Source organism: Oryx dammah, unplaced genomic scaffold (genome assembly GCF_014754425.2).
Source record: "Oryx dammah isolate SB20612 unplaced genomic scaffold, SCBI_Odam_1.1 HiC_scaffold_25, whole genome shotgun sequence".
Classification (NCBI taxonomy): domain Eukaryota; kingdom Metazoa; phylum Chordata; class Mammalia; order Artiodactyla; family Bovidae; genus Oryx; species Oryx dammah.
Window position 1 is genome coordinate 72,487,456 of NW_024070209.1, and position 16,102 is coordinate 72,503,557.

At 39.5% G+C, this 16,102-nt stretch overlaps 1 protein-coding gene and 1 non-coding gene across 2 annotated transcripts in view; one reads left to right on the plus strand and one right to left on the minus strand.

Annotated features, from left to right (window-relative positions):
* Nucleotides 1–16,102, plus strand: part of HADHA (hydroxyacyl-CoA dehydrogenase trifunctional multienzyme complex subunit alpha) — a 42,643-nt gene that overhangs the window by 14,204 nt on the left and 12,337 nt on the right. Inside the window, exons 7-12 of the mRNA XM_040224464.1 lie at nucleotides 1,075–1,177; nucleotides 4,102–4,224; nucleotides 4,687–4,805; nucleotides 6,769–6,825; nucleotides 10,706–10,815; nucleotides 14,724–14,858. Of these exons, the coding sequence (XP_040080398.1) occupies nucleotides 1,075–1,177; nucleotides 4,102–4,224; nucleotides 4,687–4,805; nucleotides 6,769–6,825; nucleotides 10,706–10,815; nucleotides 14,724–14,858 (647 nt within the window). The remainder of the gene's footprint in view (nucleotides 1–1,074; nucleotides 1,178–4,101; nucleotides 4,225–4,686; nucleotides 4,806–6,768; nucleotides 6,826–10,705; nucleotides 10,816–14,723; nucleotides 14,859–16,102) is intronic.
* TRNAE-CUC lies at nucleotides 565–641 on the minus strand. Its single transcript is given in 2 exon segments — nucleotides 565–600; nucleotides 605–641. It is a non-coding gene; the product is annotated as a tRNA-Glu (tRNA).

Below are 16,102 nucleotides of genomic sequence, written 5' to 3' on the forward strand. Positions count from 1 at the left end.
TTTTCTGCACAGTACGATCTTATCAGCTTTTCAGATCCTTGGATCTTATCTCATGATAACTGTAAGAGACAGACCTTTTTTTTTTGGCTGCACAGCATGTAGAATCTTATTTCCCTGACCAGGGATCAAACCCTCGACAGTGGAAGTGCAGTCTTAACACTGGACCACCAGGGAAGTCCCTGGATGATCTCATTGTATTCTATAAAACCAAAAAGGGCCCATCCGGCTTTTGAATTATTAAGAAGGGGAAGGACAGTGAGACCTGGAGGCTGCAGAGCAATCTTAACATCAAACCTGAGGACCACCTGAACCTCATAGCTTCTGGCACTATAGATTCTTCAGGAAAACAGCACTCACTCCACAGAAATGCTCTTTGGAGAGAAGTTGATATGAATTGGACACAGAAAAATGGGAAAGCTTATGGTATTCATTCTGATATTAAATAGTGTGTATTTCTGCATAGAAATTGTCAAGAGGATTTATTGAAAGAATGAATATGCCTATATATGTGTAAAAAATATAGCCGAGTTTCTTTTGTTATTGTTGGAAGCGGGGGTCATTTCCATCCCCTACCAGGGATCGAACCTGGGCCCCCTGCATAGGTTGAGAGTACAGAGTCTTAACCACTGGACCACCAGGGAAATCCCAAGTCTGAGATCCTTTCTAAAGACATTTTGAAAACGATGAAGTTTCTCAAAGTCTCTACTAATTCCAGTGTAGGAATTTTAAATATTATACAAATGATAGAGAAGAAACTCAAAATGACGTAATTGTACAATTTTAGAAAACATGAGTTTTTTTCTCCACTTTATCCATCCATAAGACATAAATCCTACATACTGAATTAAAACAAGATATATAGACATTTTCACTTTCAAGTGGAGGTTTCTAAAACTAAAAGTCACCTGAATGTATATCAGTGTATAAAATTTCATTATTTGATATATATAGTATGAAAATCTGGTTTGACTTTTCTTATTTTAATAATTATTTTGCTCAATTGTATGATTTGTAAATTGTAATTGTCACTCTGATATTTTTCACCTTCTACTCGAATCCTTGCTTGCCTGTTAGGTGGGTATACCTGCTGCTTTTGACATGATGCTGACTGGAAGAGGCATTCGTGCAGACAGAGCAAAGAAAATGGGACTGGTTGATCAACTGGTGGAACCACTGGGTAAGTGTTAACATGACTCAGAATTGAGCCTTATGAAGTTATATATTTTCTTAAAAGTGTTAATATCTTGAATATTGGTTAAAGTGAAATTCATATACTTAAAAAATGAGTCATTGCATTTCTCTACTGATGAGCAATATTGAGCATCTTTTCCTGTGTGTATTGGCCATCTGCTGTATGTCTTCTTTGGAGAAATGCTTATTTAGATCGTCCACCCACTTTTTGACTGGGTTGTTTACTTTTCTGATATTGAGTTGTATGAAGGTGAAAGTGAAAGCCGCTCAGTCGTGTCCGACTCTTTGCAACCTCATGGAATTCTGCAGGCCAGAATACTGGAGTGGGTAAGCTGTTCCTTTCTCCAGAGGATCCTCCCAACCCAGGGATTGAACCCAGGTCTCCCACATTGCAAGTGGATTCTTTACCAGTTGAGCCACCAGGGAAGCCCAGGAATACTGGAGTGGGTAGCCTATCCCTTCTCCAGTGGATCTTCCTGACCTAGGAATCAAACCAGGGTCTCCTTTTTTGCAGGCAGATTCTTCACTGAGCTGTCAGAGAAGCCCCTACATGAGCTGCTTGTACATTCTAGAGATTAATTTCTTGTCAGTTGCTTTGTATTCAGTTATTTTCTCCCATTCTGAAGGTTGTCATTTCATCTTGTTTATATTAATCATTTCCTTCACTGTGCAAAAGCTTTTAAGTTTTATTAGATCCCATTCATTTGCTTTTGTTTTTTATTTCCATTACTCAAAGAGGTGAGTCAAAGAGGATCTTCCTGCAATTTATGTCAGAGAGTTCTGTTTTTCTCTAAGAGTTTTATAGTTCCTGGCCTTACATTTAGGTCTTTAATCCATTTTGAGTTTATTTTTGTGTATGGTATTAGAAAATATTCTAATTTCATACTTTTACATGTAACTGTCCAGTTTTTCCAGCACCACTTATTGAAGAAGCTCTCTTTCTCTTTCCTCCATTGTAGATTTGCCTTCTTTGTCATAGATTTCTTGACCATAAGTGTGCAGATTTACTTCTGGGCCCTCTGTCCTGTTCCATTGATCTATATTTCTGTTTTTGTGCCAGTACCATACTGTTTTGATGACTGTAGTTTGTAGTATAGTCTGAAGTCAGGGGCCTGATTCCTCTAGCTCTGTTTTTCTTTCTCAAGATTGCTTTGACTATTGGGGTCTTTTGTGTCCCCATGCAAATTTTAAGATTTCTTTCTTCTAGTTCTCTGAAAAAAGCCATTGGTAATTTGATAGGGATTGCATTGAATCTGTAGATTGCCTTGGGTAGTATAGTCTTTTTGACAATACTGATTCATCCAATCCAAGAAAATGGTATATCTTCCCATCAGTTTGTATCATCTTCAGTTTCTTTCATTAGCATCTTATAGTTTTTAGAGTATAGATCTTTTGTCTCCTCACTTCCCTATCTTTTTACTGAGACCTCAACCTCACATATGTCAGAAGCTCTGTTTTTATTTTTCAGTCTGTTTATATTTCTTTGCCATATATTCAAGTTTCCTGATTTTTTCTTCTTCACTATATAATTTGCTGTTAATCCAATCACCTGTATTTTTTGTTTCAGCATTGTTTTTTCTCATATTTAGAAGGAACATTTGATTCACTGTTAAATCTTCAATTTTCCCTTATTATGTTTCTGTTTTCCTCTATCTTCTTGAACATACAGCATGAATTTATAGTAACCTTTCTAACCTTTTTGTATCTGCTTATTCTGTCTTTCCATTTCTGCATCTGTTTCTATCAGTCAGTTTGTCTCCTAGCTATAGGTCATTTTTTTCTTACTTTTTTTTCATGCCTTTAAGATGGCTCTCTCCCTGACCTCAGATAGTTTCCTCTCATGCATGTGCAGAATGATAACTTGGCCAGAGTTTCAAGGGGCCCCTCTGTAGATCTCTGAAGTGCTTCTTTTCTATAGCAACTGATCTCCTGTATTCTTCCATAATTCCAGCATTATGACTTCCATGGACCCTGTGCACTTTTGTTATTCGGAAGTTAGCAACTTAGTTCATTTTTTGTCTCCTCCACAGAGGCTGAAAATAGGGCAGAGTTTTTAAGTGTGGCTCTTACAAGCTTTTGATTGAGAGCCTGGTGGGTGTGTGTTTTCAAAGGCTGTAAAAACAGCCTTTGGGGTTTTTGAGTCTATCTCTTTATTTTCCTCCATTCAGTAAGTTTGGTGTCAGGCAAAGGCCTCAAGAGAAAAATCAGTTGATGTTTTTGGCAAGTTCCTTTCTCTGTAGAAGTACTGCTATGCTAAACATTATGACACTATGAGAGGTTACACTCTAGCTTCCAGCCTCTTGCACCACCTTAGAACTTCACAGATGTTCCATAGGGGAAAACTAGCTTTGCGTTTGATTTTTTCTAGTTCTGACCTATTGTATGTGACCACCAAAAGCTCTGATCATTTCACGTTCTCTCAGTAGCATCCTTCTGCCTGAGCCACATCCAGTCCTCAGCCCATGCCCAAAAGCATCACGTGCCTGCAGAAAAGAGAATGTTCGCAGTTCACCTCTGACAGGCTCTTCCCTCTCTGGAATTCTATTTATATAACCTTTGTTGCTTCCACAGCTCTCTAGTATCTTTACAAATGTGATTTTGCAATTGACTTTTTTCCAGTTTTGCAGCGAGAATACAGGTCTCATGAGACGTAATACATCCTACTCAGAAGTGGAAGCCAGATTTATGGGGCTTAAGATTTGTTTTCTCCCTGGAGTAGGTTGTTGCACCTTTGCTCAGTGTGACTTCTCTTTTTGAGTCCATACTGCCACCCACCAGTTTCTAGTTTGACTTAGAAAACTGTGCTGAAAATGGGTACGAGTCTTTGGCTTTGGTTTTCCTGGGGTTTTGCCCACCTGGGACTGCGCCAAGCCTGACTGACATTCCAGTCTGTTGTGTTCATGTTTACAGGACCAGGAGTAAAACCTCCAGAGGAACGGACAATTGAATACCTAGAAGAAGTTGCAATTACTTTTGCCAAAGGACTAGCTGATAAAAAGATCACTCCAAAGAGAGACAAGGGATTGGTAGAAAGTGAGTGTCATTTTTAAAGAACAAAGTCACAGCTTCTTTCCAGGGAATTTAATTTGACTTGCTATAAATTTGAATAAGGAAAAGATAAGTGCATTGTTTACTCTTAAGAGTAAACTCAGCCTTAGAGGGTGCAATAACTCTGCTCAAAGCTCTAGTCCTGGACCTTGCATTGGTTAAAGACATTTTCAGAAAAAACTTTTTATTTTGGAAAATTTAAAGTAATACCAAAATGGAATAATATAATTGTGTAATAAATACCATGTACCCAACACTCAGCTTTAATACTTATCAACCTAAGTTTAAAGAAGTGCTTAGGTTGCAATTTAGATTGTGTATATCAGAGTAAAGAGCAGTTCTTTCAGAGAGCTAGAATCACTGCATTTTTGTGGAGTTTTACAGAACAAACTAATAAAGGAGGCTGAGCTCTTACCAGTAAGAAGCTAATAGCATTTTACCTTACAGAATTGACGTCATACGCCTTGAGTATTCCATTTGTCAGACAACAGATTTACAAAAAGGTGGAAGAAAAAGTACGAAAGCAGACCAAAGGCCTTTATCCTGCACCCCTGAAAATAATTGATGTGAGTCTTTACCCCATCCTCCAACACCTCTCATGTTTCTTCCCTCTGTTTAGAGCAGTACTCTTGATTGCCATTCTGCACCATGCATGCCAGCACTAAAGTTCTTCATGCTGCTGTCAAAACACTTAACTAAAATAACACATGAGCATAGCAAGCTATGAGGATTTACAGAAATGGATATTTGGGGGAAATTAGTGCCAGCATACTTTTTAGTTGATGAGCTTAAAACGACCTGTTATAAACCAGGAATGGAACCTATGTGTTATCAGTATAATAAGGCCAGTAAAATATCAGGCATTAATTAAGAGATAGTTGAAACAAAATTAATGGCTGTATTTTGTCCTTAGTCAAAACTATGGTCATTACCTAAAATATCTCATAGACTCTCCAATGCCACAGTTATGAAAAAGATGTAATGATATAGAGAAGCTCTGGAAAAGCTAAGAGAGGATACTTAAAATCATCACAGAGTTGAAGAAACTTCTGTCTAAAGGTAGACTTTAAAACTTATAAAATCTTCAATCTGGAAAGTCTAAGCTTTAAAGAGCATATGATCAAAGACTTCAGAATTGGAGACTGAACTGGTCAGCAAATATATTTTGAGCCAAAGACACCAAAATACATTAGTTATTAAATATGGTCCCCTACCCTCATTCACCTGATAGTCTGGGTTGGGGAGATTGAACACATATATGTGGTAAGGCAGATGTCACGATGAAGGGTGGTATGCAACTGCAGGGGGTTAATGCCAGATAATCAGGATAGAGGAAAATTGCTAAATTCACTGAGAAGGGAACGATTCCTATGAGCCAGAGAATTAGGTAGGGCCTCATGGAATTTGACTTGAGCCCTGAAAAACAGGCAGAGAGTAGATGAAAAGAAAATAGTGCCAGGTAGGGATGGGCATTTTGAATAAAGTTACAGAAGTTGGAAAGCATGAGGCTCTTTAAGAAACATTGAATGAGATCAGTTTTTGTGGAAGAATTATGAAACATCTTCAGGCAGGCAGACTGAAGCTATATTTTAGAAGATAATGATTAAGTAAGAAATTTGACCTTTGTCCTATATAGGTCATAGAGAACCATCTTCATGGTGGTGAGTAAAAATGAATTAGAAATAGACAAAGAAGAACAATGAACTAGGAAACTATGCTGGTAATTCAGACTTGAAGTCTGAATAAGATCCTGAGATAGAATAGTAAAAGCGAAAATACGGGGGTAGTAAGAGACTTGCCAAAGAGAAGAGTTCAGTTTTAGAAGTGTTGAGGTTAGATATTTCAGGAAGTTAAGACAGAGAAGTCAGTTCAGGATATAGATTTACTTATTATTTTTTTAATCATCAATAAATTATGGTGATCGAGTACACAGTTATTTCTTTTATACTTGCCTTTGTACTTAGGATAGTACTTAACCCCAAATGTTAAGTTGGATTTCACGGAGATCACGATTAACGTGGTAAACTAAATGATGTTACTGAGGACGGATGAATAGAGGGAGAAAGAGCTGAAAGTGGAACTTAGGAGACCTGCTCTTATTTGAAAAACAGGAGAGGAGCTGGACAAATAATTTGAGGAGGAGGGAAGGGAGTGAAGAGGAAACAGTAAACTTATTGTTGAACTCAGAAAGGGGTGACAGCAACTCTTTCTCTGACAAAGTAACAGGATTCAAAGGATGAGGTAGGATTTGAGCTGTGGAACCTCCGTATGCTTTTCATGTTCTGACTTTAATTCTCTTTCCTTCTATTTTATTTCCTCCCATTTTATGCTGTGTTTAGCAGTAGCCTCAGAGATGGAGAATTAAGTGTCTTAAGTAATAAGGCACTCAATCCTCTTCTCTTTCTCAGTTCAGTTTAGACTTCTGACTTACTTTTTGAAGACTAACAACACTAGCAGTCTTTTTTCAGCATTACTGTACATCTCAACAGTCCATTCCAACAAGGAACAAGTGCTCTCTATGTTTTTTAGGTAGTGAAGACTGGAATCGAGCAAGGGAGTAATGCTGGCTATCTCTCTGAATCTCAGGTAAAATTATTTCCTTTCAGTGTTTTATTATTGGAGACAGGAAAACCAAAATCTAAAATGCTGTGTGTAAAACTGAAAAAAGAAAAACTATTCAAAGTCTAATTAAAAAAAAAATGTTTTCTTCTGATGGTTGAGCCAGTAGAAAACATTAATCTCACTGAGCCAGTAGATGCTGAGAAAACCATAGTAGTCCCTAGATGTTGGGTTGGGACAAAAAAAATCATTTCAGTTTTTCTGTTAAGATGTTATGGAAGGACTTCCCTGGTGGTCCAGTGGTTAGGAGTCCACCTGCCGATGCAGAGGACACAAGTTCAGTCCCTAGTCAGAAGGATTCCACAAGCCGTGGGGCAGCTGAGCCCACGCACTATAGAACCCATGAGCCGCAACTGCTGAAACCCACATACCCTAGAGCCTGTGCTCCACAACAAGAGAAGCCCCGCAGTGAGGACCCCAAGCACTCCAACAAGAGAGTACTCCTACTCACTGCAACTAGAGAGAGCCCATGTGCTGCAACAAAGACCTAGCACAGCCAAAAATAAATTATATATATATATAAAGAAATTAAAACCATTTAAAAAAGATGAGAAAACCCCAACAAACTTTTTGGCCAGTCCAATATTTGAACTTGCTCTCAGTAACGGCTTCCCTTACTTCCCTTGTGGTCAGCTGGTAAAGGATCTGCCTGCAGTGCGGGAGACCTGAGTTCAGTCCCTGGGTTGGGAAGATCCCCTGGATAAGGGAAAGGCTACCCACTCCAGTATTCTGGCCTGGAGAATTCCATGGACTATACAGTCCATGGGTTGCCAAGAGTTGAGCATGACTGAGTGACTTTCACTTTTCACTTTTGCTCAATAACTAGGGGATAACTAGGAAAAGCACAGACAGAGTTATAATCCTTTCAAAAGGAATCGTTGCGACGTTTTGTTCTGTAGATGGGCTGGTTTCACTGTGACATAATGAATACACTGGTAGGGAAATATGATTCTTACTTGTTAGGCCTACAGATGAAACTCAATCCCAGCCTCCCTTTGGTAAACTAGAAGGGAAATTTTTTGCACCCACTAAAACAAGAAAACAGAGTGACTCAGGAACCAACCTCACCCATTCCACTTCCTAACAAGTTGGTGGATTATAGATTTTAGTGGATTCGATTGTTTTGAAGTTTTAAGCAATCACTGAAGGATGATTCAGTTCAGTTCAGTCGCTCAGTCATATCTGACTCTTTGCGACCCCATGAACCACAGCACACCAGGCCTCCGTGTCTATCACCAACTCCCAGAGTCTACCCAAACTCATGTCCAGTGAGTCGGTGATGCCTCCAACCATCTCATCCTCTCTCATCCCCTTCTCCTCCTGCCCTCAATCTTTCCCAGCATCAGGGTCTTTTCAAATGAGTCAGCTCTTCGCATCAGGTGGTCAAAGTATTGGAGTTTCAGCTTCAACATCAGTCCTTCCAATGAACACCCAGGACCAGTCTCCTTTAGGATGGACTGGCTGGATCTCCTTGCAGTCCAACGGACTCTCAAGAGTCTTCTCAAAAAAAAAAAAGTCTTCTCCAACACCACAGTTCAAAAGCATCAATTCTTCGTCACTCAGCTTTCTTTATAGTCCAACTCTCACATCCATACATGACTACTGGAAAAACCATAGCCTTGACTAGACGGACCTTTGTTGACAAAGGAATGTCTCTGCTTTTTAATATGCTGTCTAGGTTGGTCATAACTTTCCTTCCAAGGAGTAAGCATCTTTTAATTTCATGGCTGCAGTCACCATCTGCAGTGATTTTGGAGCCCAAAAAAGTAAAGTCAGCCACTGTTGCCACTGTTTCCCCATCTATTTCCCAGGAAGTGATGGGACCGGATGCCATGATCTTAGTTTTCTGAATGTTGAGCTTTAAGCCAACTTTTTCACTCTCCTCTTTCACTTTCATCAAGATGCTCTTTAGTTCTTCTTCACTTTCTGCTGTAAGGGTGGTTCATCTGCATATCTGAGGTTATTGATACTTCTTCTGGCAATCTTGATTCCAGCTTGTGCTTCCTCCAGCCCAGCGTTTCTCATGATGTATTCTGCATATAAGTTAAATAAGCAGAGTGACAACATACAGCCTTGATGTCCTCCTTTTCCTATTTTGAACCAGTCTGTTACAGTTCCGTGTCCAGTTCTAACTGTTGCTTCCTGACCTGCATACAGGTTTCTCAAGAGGAAGGTCAGGTGGTCTGGTATTCCCATCTCCTTCAGAATTTTCCAGATGGTAAAGCATCTGCCCGCAATGTGGGAGACCCAGGTTTGATCCTTGGGTCGGGAAGATCCTGTGGAGAAGGAAATGGCAACCCACTCCAGTACTCTTGCCTGGAAAATTCCATGGACTGAGGAGCCTGATAGGTTACAGTCCATGGGGTCACAAAGAGTCAGACACGACTGAGCAACTTCACTTTCACTTTCCTAAGGCCCACTTGACTTCACATTCCAGGATGTCTGGCTCTAGGTGAGTGTGTGATCACACCATCGTGATTATCTGGGTCGTGAAGATCTTTTTTGTACAGTTCTTCTGTGTATTCTTGCCACCTCTTCTTAATATCTTCTGCTTCTGTTAGGTCCATACCATTTCTGTCCTTTCTTGAACCCATCTTTGCATGAAATGTTCCCTTGGTATCTCTAATTTTCTTGAAGAGATCTCTAGTCTTTTCCCATTCTATCATTTTCCTCTATTTCTTTGCATTGATTGCTGAGTAGGGCTTTCTTATCTCTCCTTGCTATTCTTTGGATGATTGCTCTTCAGTAACACAAAAGGTATCTGAAGAACTCAGGACAAATTCCAGAGAAAACATTCTTTATCCTGGGTTGCTTACCACGGTGCACTCTGATGAATTCCTTTACATTATCACCAAGTACAACAACACATACACATATGTACACAAAGATTGAAGCATATTTCACAAAATAATTAGCCTGTACACTGTACTCAGTATTTTCTGTCTGTTCTACTTATTACAATGCACTAAATTCATGTCCACTGATGGATTTCTGCCTGTAGTTTGAAAAATCACTGACTTACTGAATAGAACCTACTTTACAAGACTAGCAGAACATTGTTTCATGTTTTATTCAGACATGAAGGCAGCATTATTAGCAGTGATTCCTTCTTTGAAATGCTATTTCTAACCATGTAATTGAACCAGTAAATTCTAGTAATGTTGATGATGGTAATAGCTAAAACCCAGTCATTTTATGAGTGCTCTCATTGACTCCCCACAACAATACTGTAAAATAGGTATTGTTTTTCCCATTTTAATGATGAGGAAAGCTTCACAACTGGGAAATGGCAGGGCCAGGCTTTAAACCCAGTTCTTTCAGATACAGATTCTAAATCTCATGCTCTTATCCACTAACTTAAAACTTGTTCTCTGTAAATGTTAAGATACATTTAAAGTGGTAGATATCACATGGGGCAGCCTACTACCTTGGAAAGAGAACTGAAGTTGGGAGTCATAATACCTGGGTTCAAGTTCACTTTCTGCCACTTTGAGGCAGGGTAGCTTTGAGCAAGGTCACTTAATTTCTCTGAGCCTCATCTTCCCAATCTATGAGAGTGGTGGTTGAGATAATTGGTCCGCTCTAGTTCTGTGAAAAAAGTTGCCACAACCTCTGATGTAGAGAATCTTGAGAGCTCAGTTATATCCAAAACCTTGCAAAGCAATCATCAGAAGTACAGATGAGGAGAGTGAGAGAAAGACCCTCAGCAGGAGGTGACCGACTTCTGCAGCTCAGGACCTGAGGCTTTGCACATGTTGCCCCTACTCTGTAGAGGAACTGACCCAAAGGAATCCATGTCTCCAAGACTGGGAAGCTCTACCTTTTCTTCTTCCTCTTTACTTTCCAGAGATTTGGAGAGCTCGCAATGACCAAAGAATCAAAAGCCTTGATGGGACTTTACCGTGGTCAAACCCAATGCAAGAAGAATAAATTTGGAGCTCCGCAGAAGGAGGTTAAGTAAGTTCAACTCTGCCTAAGAAGCCCCTGTGGATTTCAGCACATGCTAAGCTCATTGATGCCTCAGTCTTGCCCTAAACAGCTTTTGCCCTGATTGATATAGACCCCTATGCTACCATGGACTTCGTGGCTTTCAGAGTTGTGCTTGTGCTGAGTTTTCTCCAGACCTTTATGTTGTTGTTTAGTCCCTCAGTCATGTCTGACCCTTTTGTGACGCCATGAACTGTAGCCCGCCAGGCTCTTCTGTCCATGGGATTCCCTAGGCAAGAATACTGGAGTGGGTTGCCATTGCTTTCTCCAGGGGATCTTCCCAACCGAGGGGTCGAACCCATGTCTTCTGCATTAGCAGGTGGATTCTTTACCACTAAGCCACCTGGGAAGCTCTCTGGACTTCTCTACTGGCTCCTATAGAGGCATTCTTGTGTCACCACTGATGTCCCCTAGAAATCTGGTTTAGGTTCCCCCTTCCTAAACCAAATACACACACTGCGTTCTGATTGATGACCTTGTCTATCCCTGTGACTTGAGAGACCATCTCTGGGAATTCATACTTTTCCCTCATTAAAAAACATAAAGCCTTAGAAATTCCCTAGTGGTCCAGTGATTAGGACTCCAAGCTTCCACTGCCAGGTGCCTGGGTTCAGTCCTTGGTTGGGGAACTAAGATTCCACAGGCCTCAGCACAGCAAAAAACAAAACAAAACCATAAAGCCTTATTCTAGCCACTAAAGCCTTGTCCTTTGTTTCGCTTGCAGCCTAAATATGAGTCCCCTTACCTGTTTCCTATCTATTCTCTTTAGCGAGGCTTTCAATGTTATGCTGCCTAAATAGCTCTTCAGCATCTGAAGTTTAATAATGTCCCTAAACTCACCCTTTTGCTCAGTGGTTCTTAACCTGGGCACATGTTGCCAGCATCTGAAGTTTAATAATGTCTCTAAACTCACCCTCTTGCTCAGTGGTTCTCAACCTGGGCAACATGTGCCACCAGGGGACATTTGACAGTGTCAGGAGACATTTTTAGGTGTCACAACTGGAGAGGGAAGGGATGGAACTGGCATCTGGTGGTCAGTTACCAGGAATGTTGCTCAACATCCTGCAGTACATAGGAGAGCCACAAAACAAAGTAACCAGTCCAAAATGCTGGTAGTGCCAAGATTGAGAAACACTGTCTAGCTGAATTACACAAAGGGGTTTGTGAAAGCAGCTAATGTTACTTCCTTCTCCTTTACAACCTTCTCTCACCTTTAATGAGATTCAAATCTAAAGCAGAAGAGGAAATCAGTAAGAAGTCCAGGTGAGACAGATTCTTGCCAAGAGGACTGATTTCCAAATTAGAATGTGAAATACAATCTTCACTGCTTGTCCAGCATAGATGGTGATCGGTATCAATCTGTTATCAATCTGTATCAATCTGCCTGTGAACCACCAAGGTTGGCAAGTATCTCACATTCAGTGGCTGAGAGCAGTTACTTCCATGTTGCAGTGGAATGATGATAGCCGCTTTAATCTGTACTTCTTCACACATCCTATAAAAATTTACCATTAAATTTTAAATTATAAATACTTACTTTTAAGAGACCTAGTTAGCCACTCCAAACTCCTATTCTGGTCTGCGTGTAACTCTTACTGTTATAATATATATGATATCACCCAGAGAAGCTGTTACTGTGTACCAGTACACAGAAAAGACAGGCAACATGCATATGAAACCCATGGAAAAAGAAACAAATGAGAATCAAAATACTTAAGCTTATGAAAACTGCCCCACAACCTCCACAGTGCAAAAGAAAACTGTAGCAGAATGCTCTCAGACTTGAATTCTGTGACCTTAAGTAAATATTTGCAGATAAGAAAAAGAATTATTTTGAATCAAAAATTTAAAAACTCAGAACTAAACAGACAAAAAAACAGGATGATGTAAGAGTTGACCTAACTTGGGGGAATAAATTGAAGGAAAAGATAATATCATGTTAGAAATGAAGAATAAATTATAAGGTATGCAAGGCAGACTAGGTTGAACCGAAAATTTAATAAATTGAAGAAAGGGCATCTCCCTTCCTGCTTCCCTAGTTGTCAGTCATAGTTCCACTTCTGTTTCTCTAGGCCTCTTCCTCTTTGCCTCCAGGAGTAATTTGAATTCCTTACCTATTTTCTCTTTTCAAAAAATAATTTTTTATATGAAGAATGCATTCTTACTATCCTTTTTTAAAAAACTTTTAAAATACTAGATGAATCTGTTTTGTGTTTATGATTTGAATGTTTTATTAACAATAGAAAGGGGATCTATCACTATGGATCCTGTAACTTGCTCTTTTTAGTCGGTGGTACAACTTGGGAGAGAGACTTTGTATGATCGTTACATGCCAGTTAACTTGTTCCTTTTCATCACCTACTGATGGACTGGTGGTTGTTCCCAATTTTTTCATTATTGTAAACATTACATGACTCTTCATGGTAGCATATCATCTTATGCATAAGTCCATTTCCCTGGAGTAGATAGTAGAATTACTGGATCATAGAGGATACAGTTTTTGGTTTTAATACATTTGACCTCCTCTATAGGGCAAAGTATACTTAGCGACTAAACCACCACCATCATACTTCTATCGCCTACACATGAAAGAACCAGTTTTTTTACATCCTTACCTTCATATTTACTTTTTAAACTTTTGCCAACCTAGTGGGGAGAGTGTCTGGTTTTAATTTGCGTTTCCCAGATTATTAGGGAGATTGGGCATTTTATTGGCAATCTGTCTTCTTTTGTGAATTGCTTTGTATAAACCCTGGCCCATTTTATTGGGTTATTGTTATTGATACGTGTGTTCTTTATAGTTCCCTAGTAGCAGCAATCTTTTGTCTGCTATGCATGTTGCAAATTTCTTCCTCTTCTGTGGTTGTCTTAATTTTTGTGGGGTCATTTCTCAAGAAAATTTTTTAATTTCAATGCAGTAAATATATGAACAAGTTTTTCAGCTCCTATTCTTTATATTTTTCTACCCTATTTTTCTCATGTTCTCCAGTTACTTAACACTCATCATGTAAAATATGTGTATTATCACAAAACTGCATTTGAAAGATGTTCCCTGGAGTTGAAATTAGGTTTTTTTTCAGGTCTTGAATAAGATTTTTGAATATCAGAATTGTTAGGAATGAGGCAGGTCTAATTTAGATCTGCAGTGCTGTAAACTTGGGCTTCTCTTATGAAGGAAGTTGTTCTGAAAATTTTTTTAGTTACTAATGGGAAAATGGCATATTGTTCCAGAACTATGGAAAACTAAAGAGTCATCAGACATGAACTCTGTCCCTCAGAAAGCTTAGAATTTAGTGAGGAGACAAAAATAATATACATGAAAGCCATTCCAGAATACTGTGGTATAAGCCAAACAGTTCTGATAAGTTCAAGAGGAATTCAGGGCTGGAAAAGGCAGACACATGTATGGAGGTGTTTGAGGGAAGGCTTTTGAACCAATCCAAGTAAAGCATGATAAAGGCACAGATTTCAGGAGAAATGAAAGATGATTGGAAAATGACAAAATCACTAACAAGTAAGTAGTTGAAAAGAGAATTAGTCTTTGTGCCCATCACTGCAAGTTGGCCTTTGTTTGAAGGAAAGTACTCGTGAATTTAAGCATAATCTGGGTTGTTTTGTTTTGTTTTCAGTCATCTCGGGAATGATTGAAAATCAGTATAATTCTTTTTAGGTAAACCAATTCTTTTAGACCTACTGGATTTTTGCGTTTAACTTTAAAAATCTGTCATTTATGAAAGGTGTCTTTGTAGATACAAATGGTTTTAAATACTTTATTGTTGTCCCTGCTTTAGTTGGTTTATTGGATGACAACCTGGGCAATCCCACTTTTTACTCAATTAAGAGCTTTTATCAAAAGTCATTTCATCCTTTCCTTTCAGGCAGCTTGCCGTTCTTGGTGCAGGGCTGATGGGAGCCGGCATTGCTCAAGTCTCCGTGGATAAGGGCCTACAGACCATACTTAAGGACACTACCCTGCCCGCGCTGGGTCGAGGACAGCAGCAGGTGTTCAAAGGGTGAGCCTGCTCTCTCTGCCTTTGCTGGGAGAGTAGAATGTGTTTTGATTTTCGCCATCACAGTTTCCTTTTTCCTGAACATGATCTGTACTGGATACTCCATATTTAAGTCTTATTTCTTTGATTTTGAGAAACACTAATTCCTTCTTTCACTTTTTTAAAATTTTTGCTGTTGTTGCAGACAATGTTATTATAAATCATTAATATCATTGGGGTCTATAGTCTTTGAGTGCAGAAGAGAAAACCTTATGTATTAGATGTTTTTAAATATGTACGTTATGCTTTGGTATCAGACTAGAAATTGTCCTATTTGTGAATTTTAATTGGTGTATTGTTTCAGAATACTGAAACAGCATGACTGTGTGTTTATGGAGAGAACTGAGATTTGGGGTATGAGGAAACGTGTAATTGCATCCTGAAGATAGGGCTGGGATCTGCACTCGTGAGGCTCGTATTTCTTGCCTGGCATGACCATGGAGAAGCAGTTAACGGATTTGGCTCCATAGTGTCTGGATCTTATGGACTGTGTCTCCATCTTCCCTCTGAATTAATAAAAGGGGAATATTATTCTCCCTCTTGCCCCTCCCCCTTCTCATACCCCACCCCCAGGCTCATAATGCAGAGGGGAAGAGTGGAACAGCAAACTTGGCAAAACTGGGAATCGGTTTCAGCTCATTTCTCTGCTCCAGTGTAATGGACTGTCTGAGGCTGGCTGCTCTTTGACTGTCTTACATGTGACTTTTAGCTGAGTGAGCTTTTTGTTTCTTAAATGAATTACGTAGCTTACACATGTTTTTACCCCTTTTCTGCAGAGAGGCTCATATATTGCTGCCATAATACCATACACCACCTCGCAGGTTTAATCATGTTGGCAGATAGCCACTATCTTAATGTCAAGATAGCAAGGTGCTGTAGTAAAGAGATTCAGAGCCCAAAAATGGCACGTGCTTGGCCCTGAGGCCAGCATGCAAGTGTTCCCAAACAGCGTTTCATTCTGTCACCCAAATGAGAAATTGCTGCTCTAGAGTAACCTTTTCTCCTTGATCTCTTTTGGATCCAGCTGTCCTGAGTTTCCCTTTTGGCCTTAGAAACATCAGGCTCTGGTGAGTGCCTCTTACCGCACTGTTGACTCGGGACATACACATCTCCAGTCCTCCCTTAGGAATAGTTCCATTAGGCATCAGAATTAGAGCAATTAATAATGCTTTGAACATTCAGAGGCATCTTATTTGTTGACTGCCAAC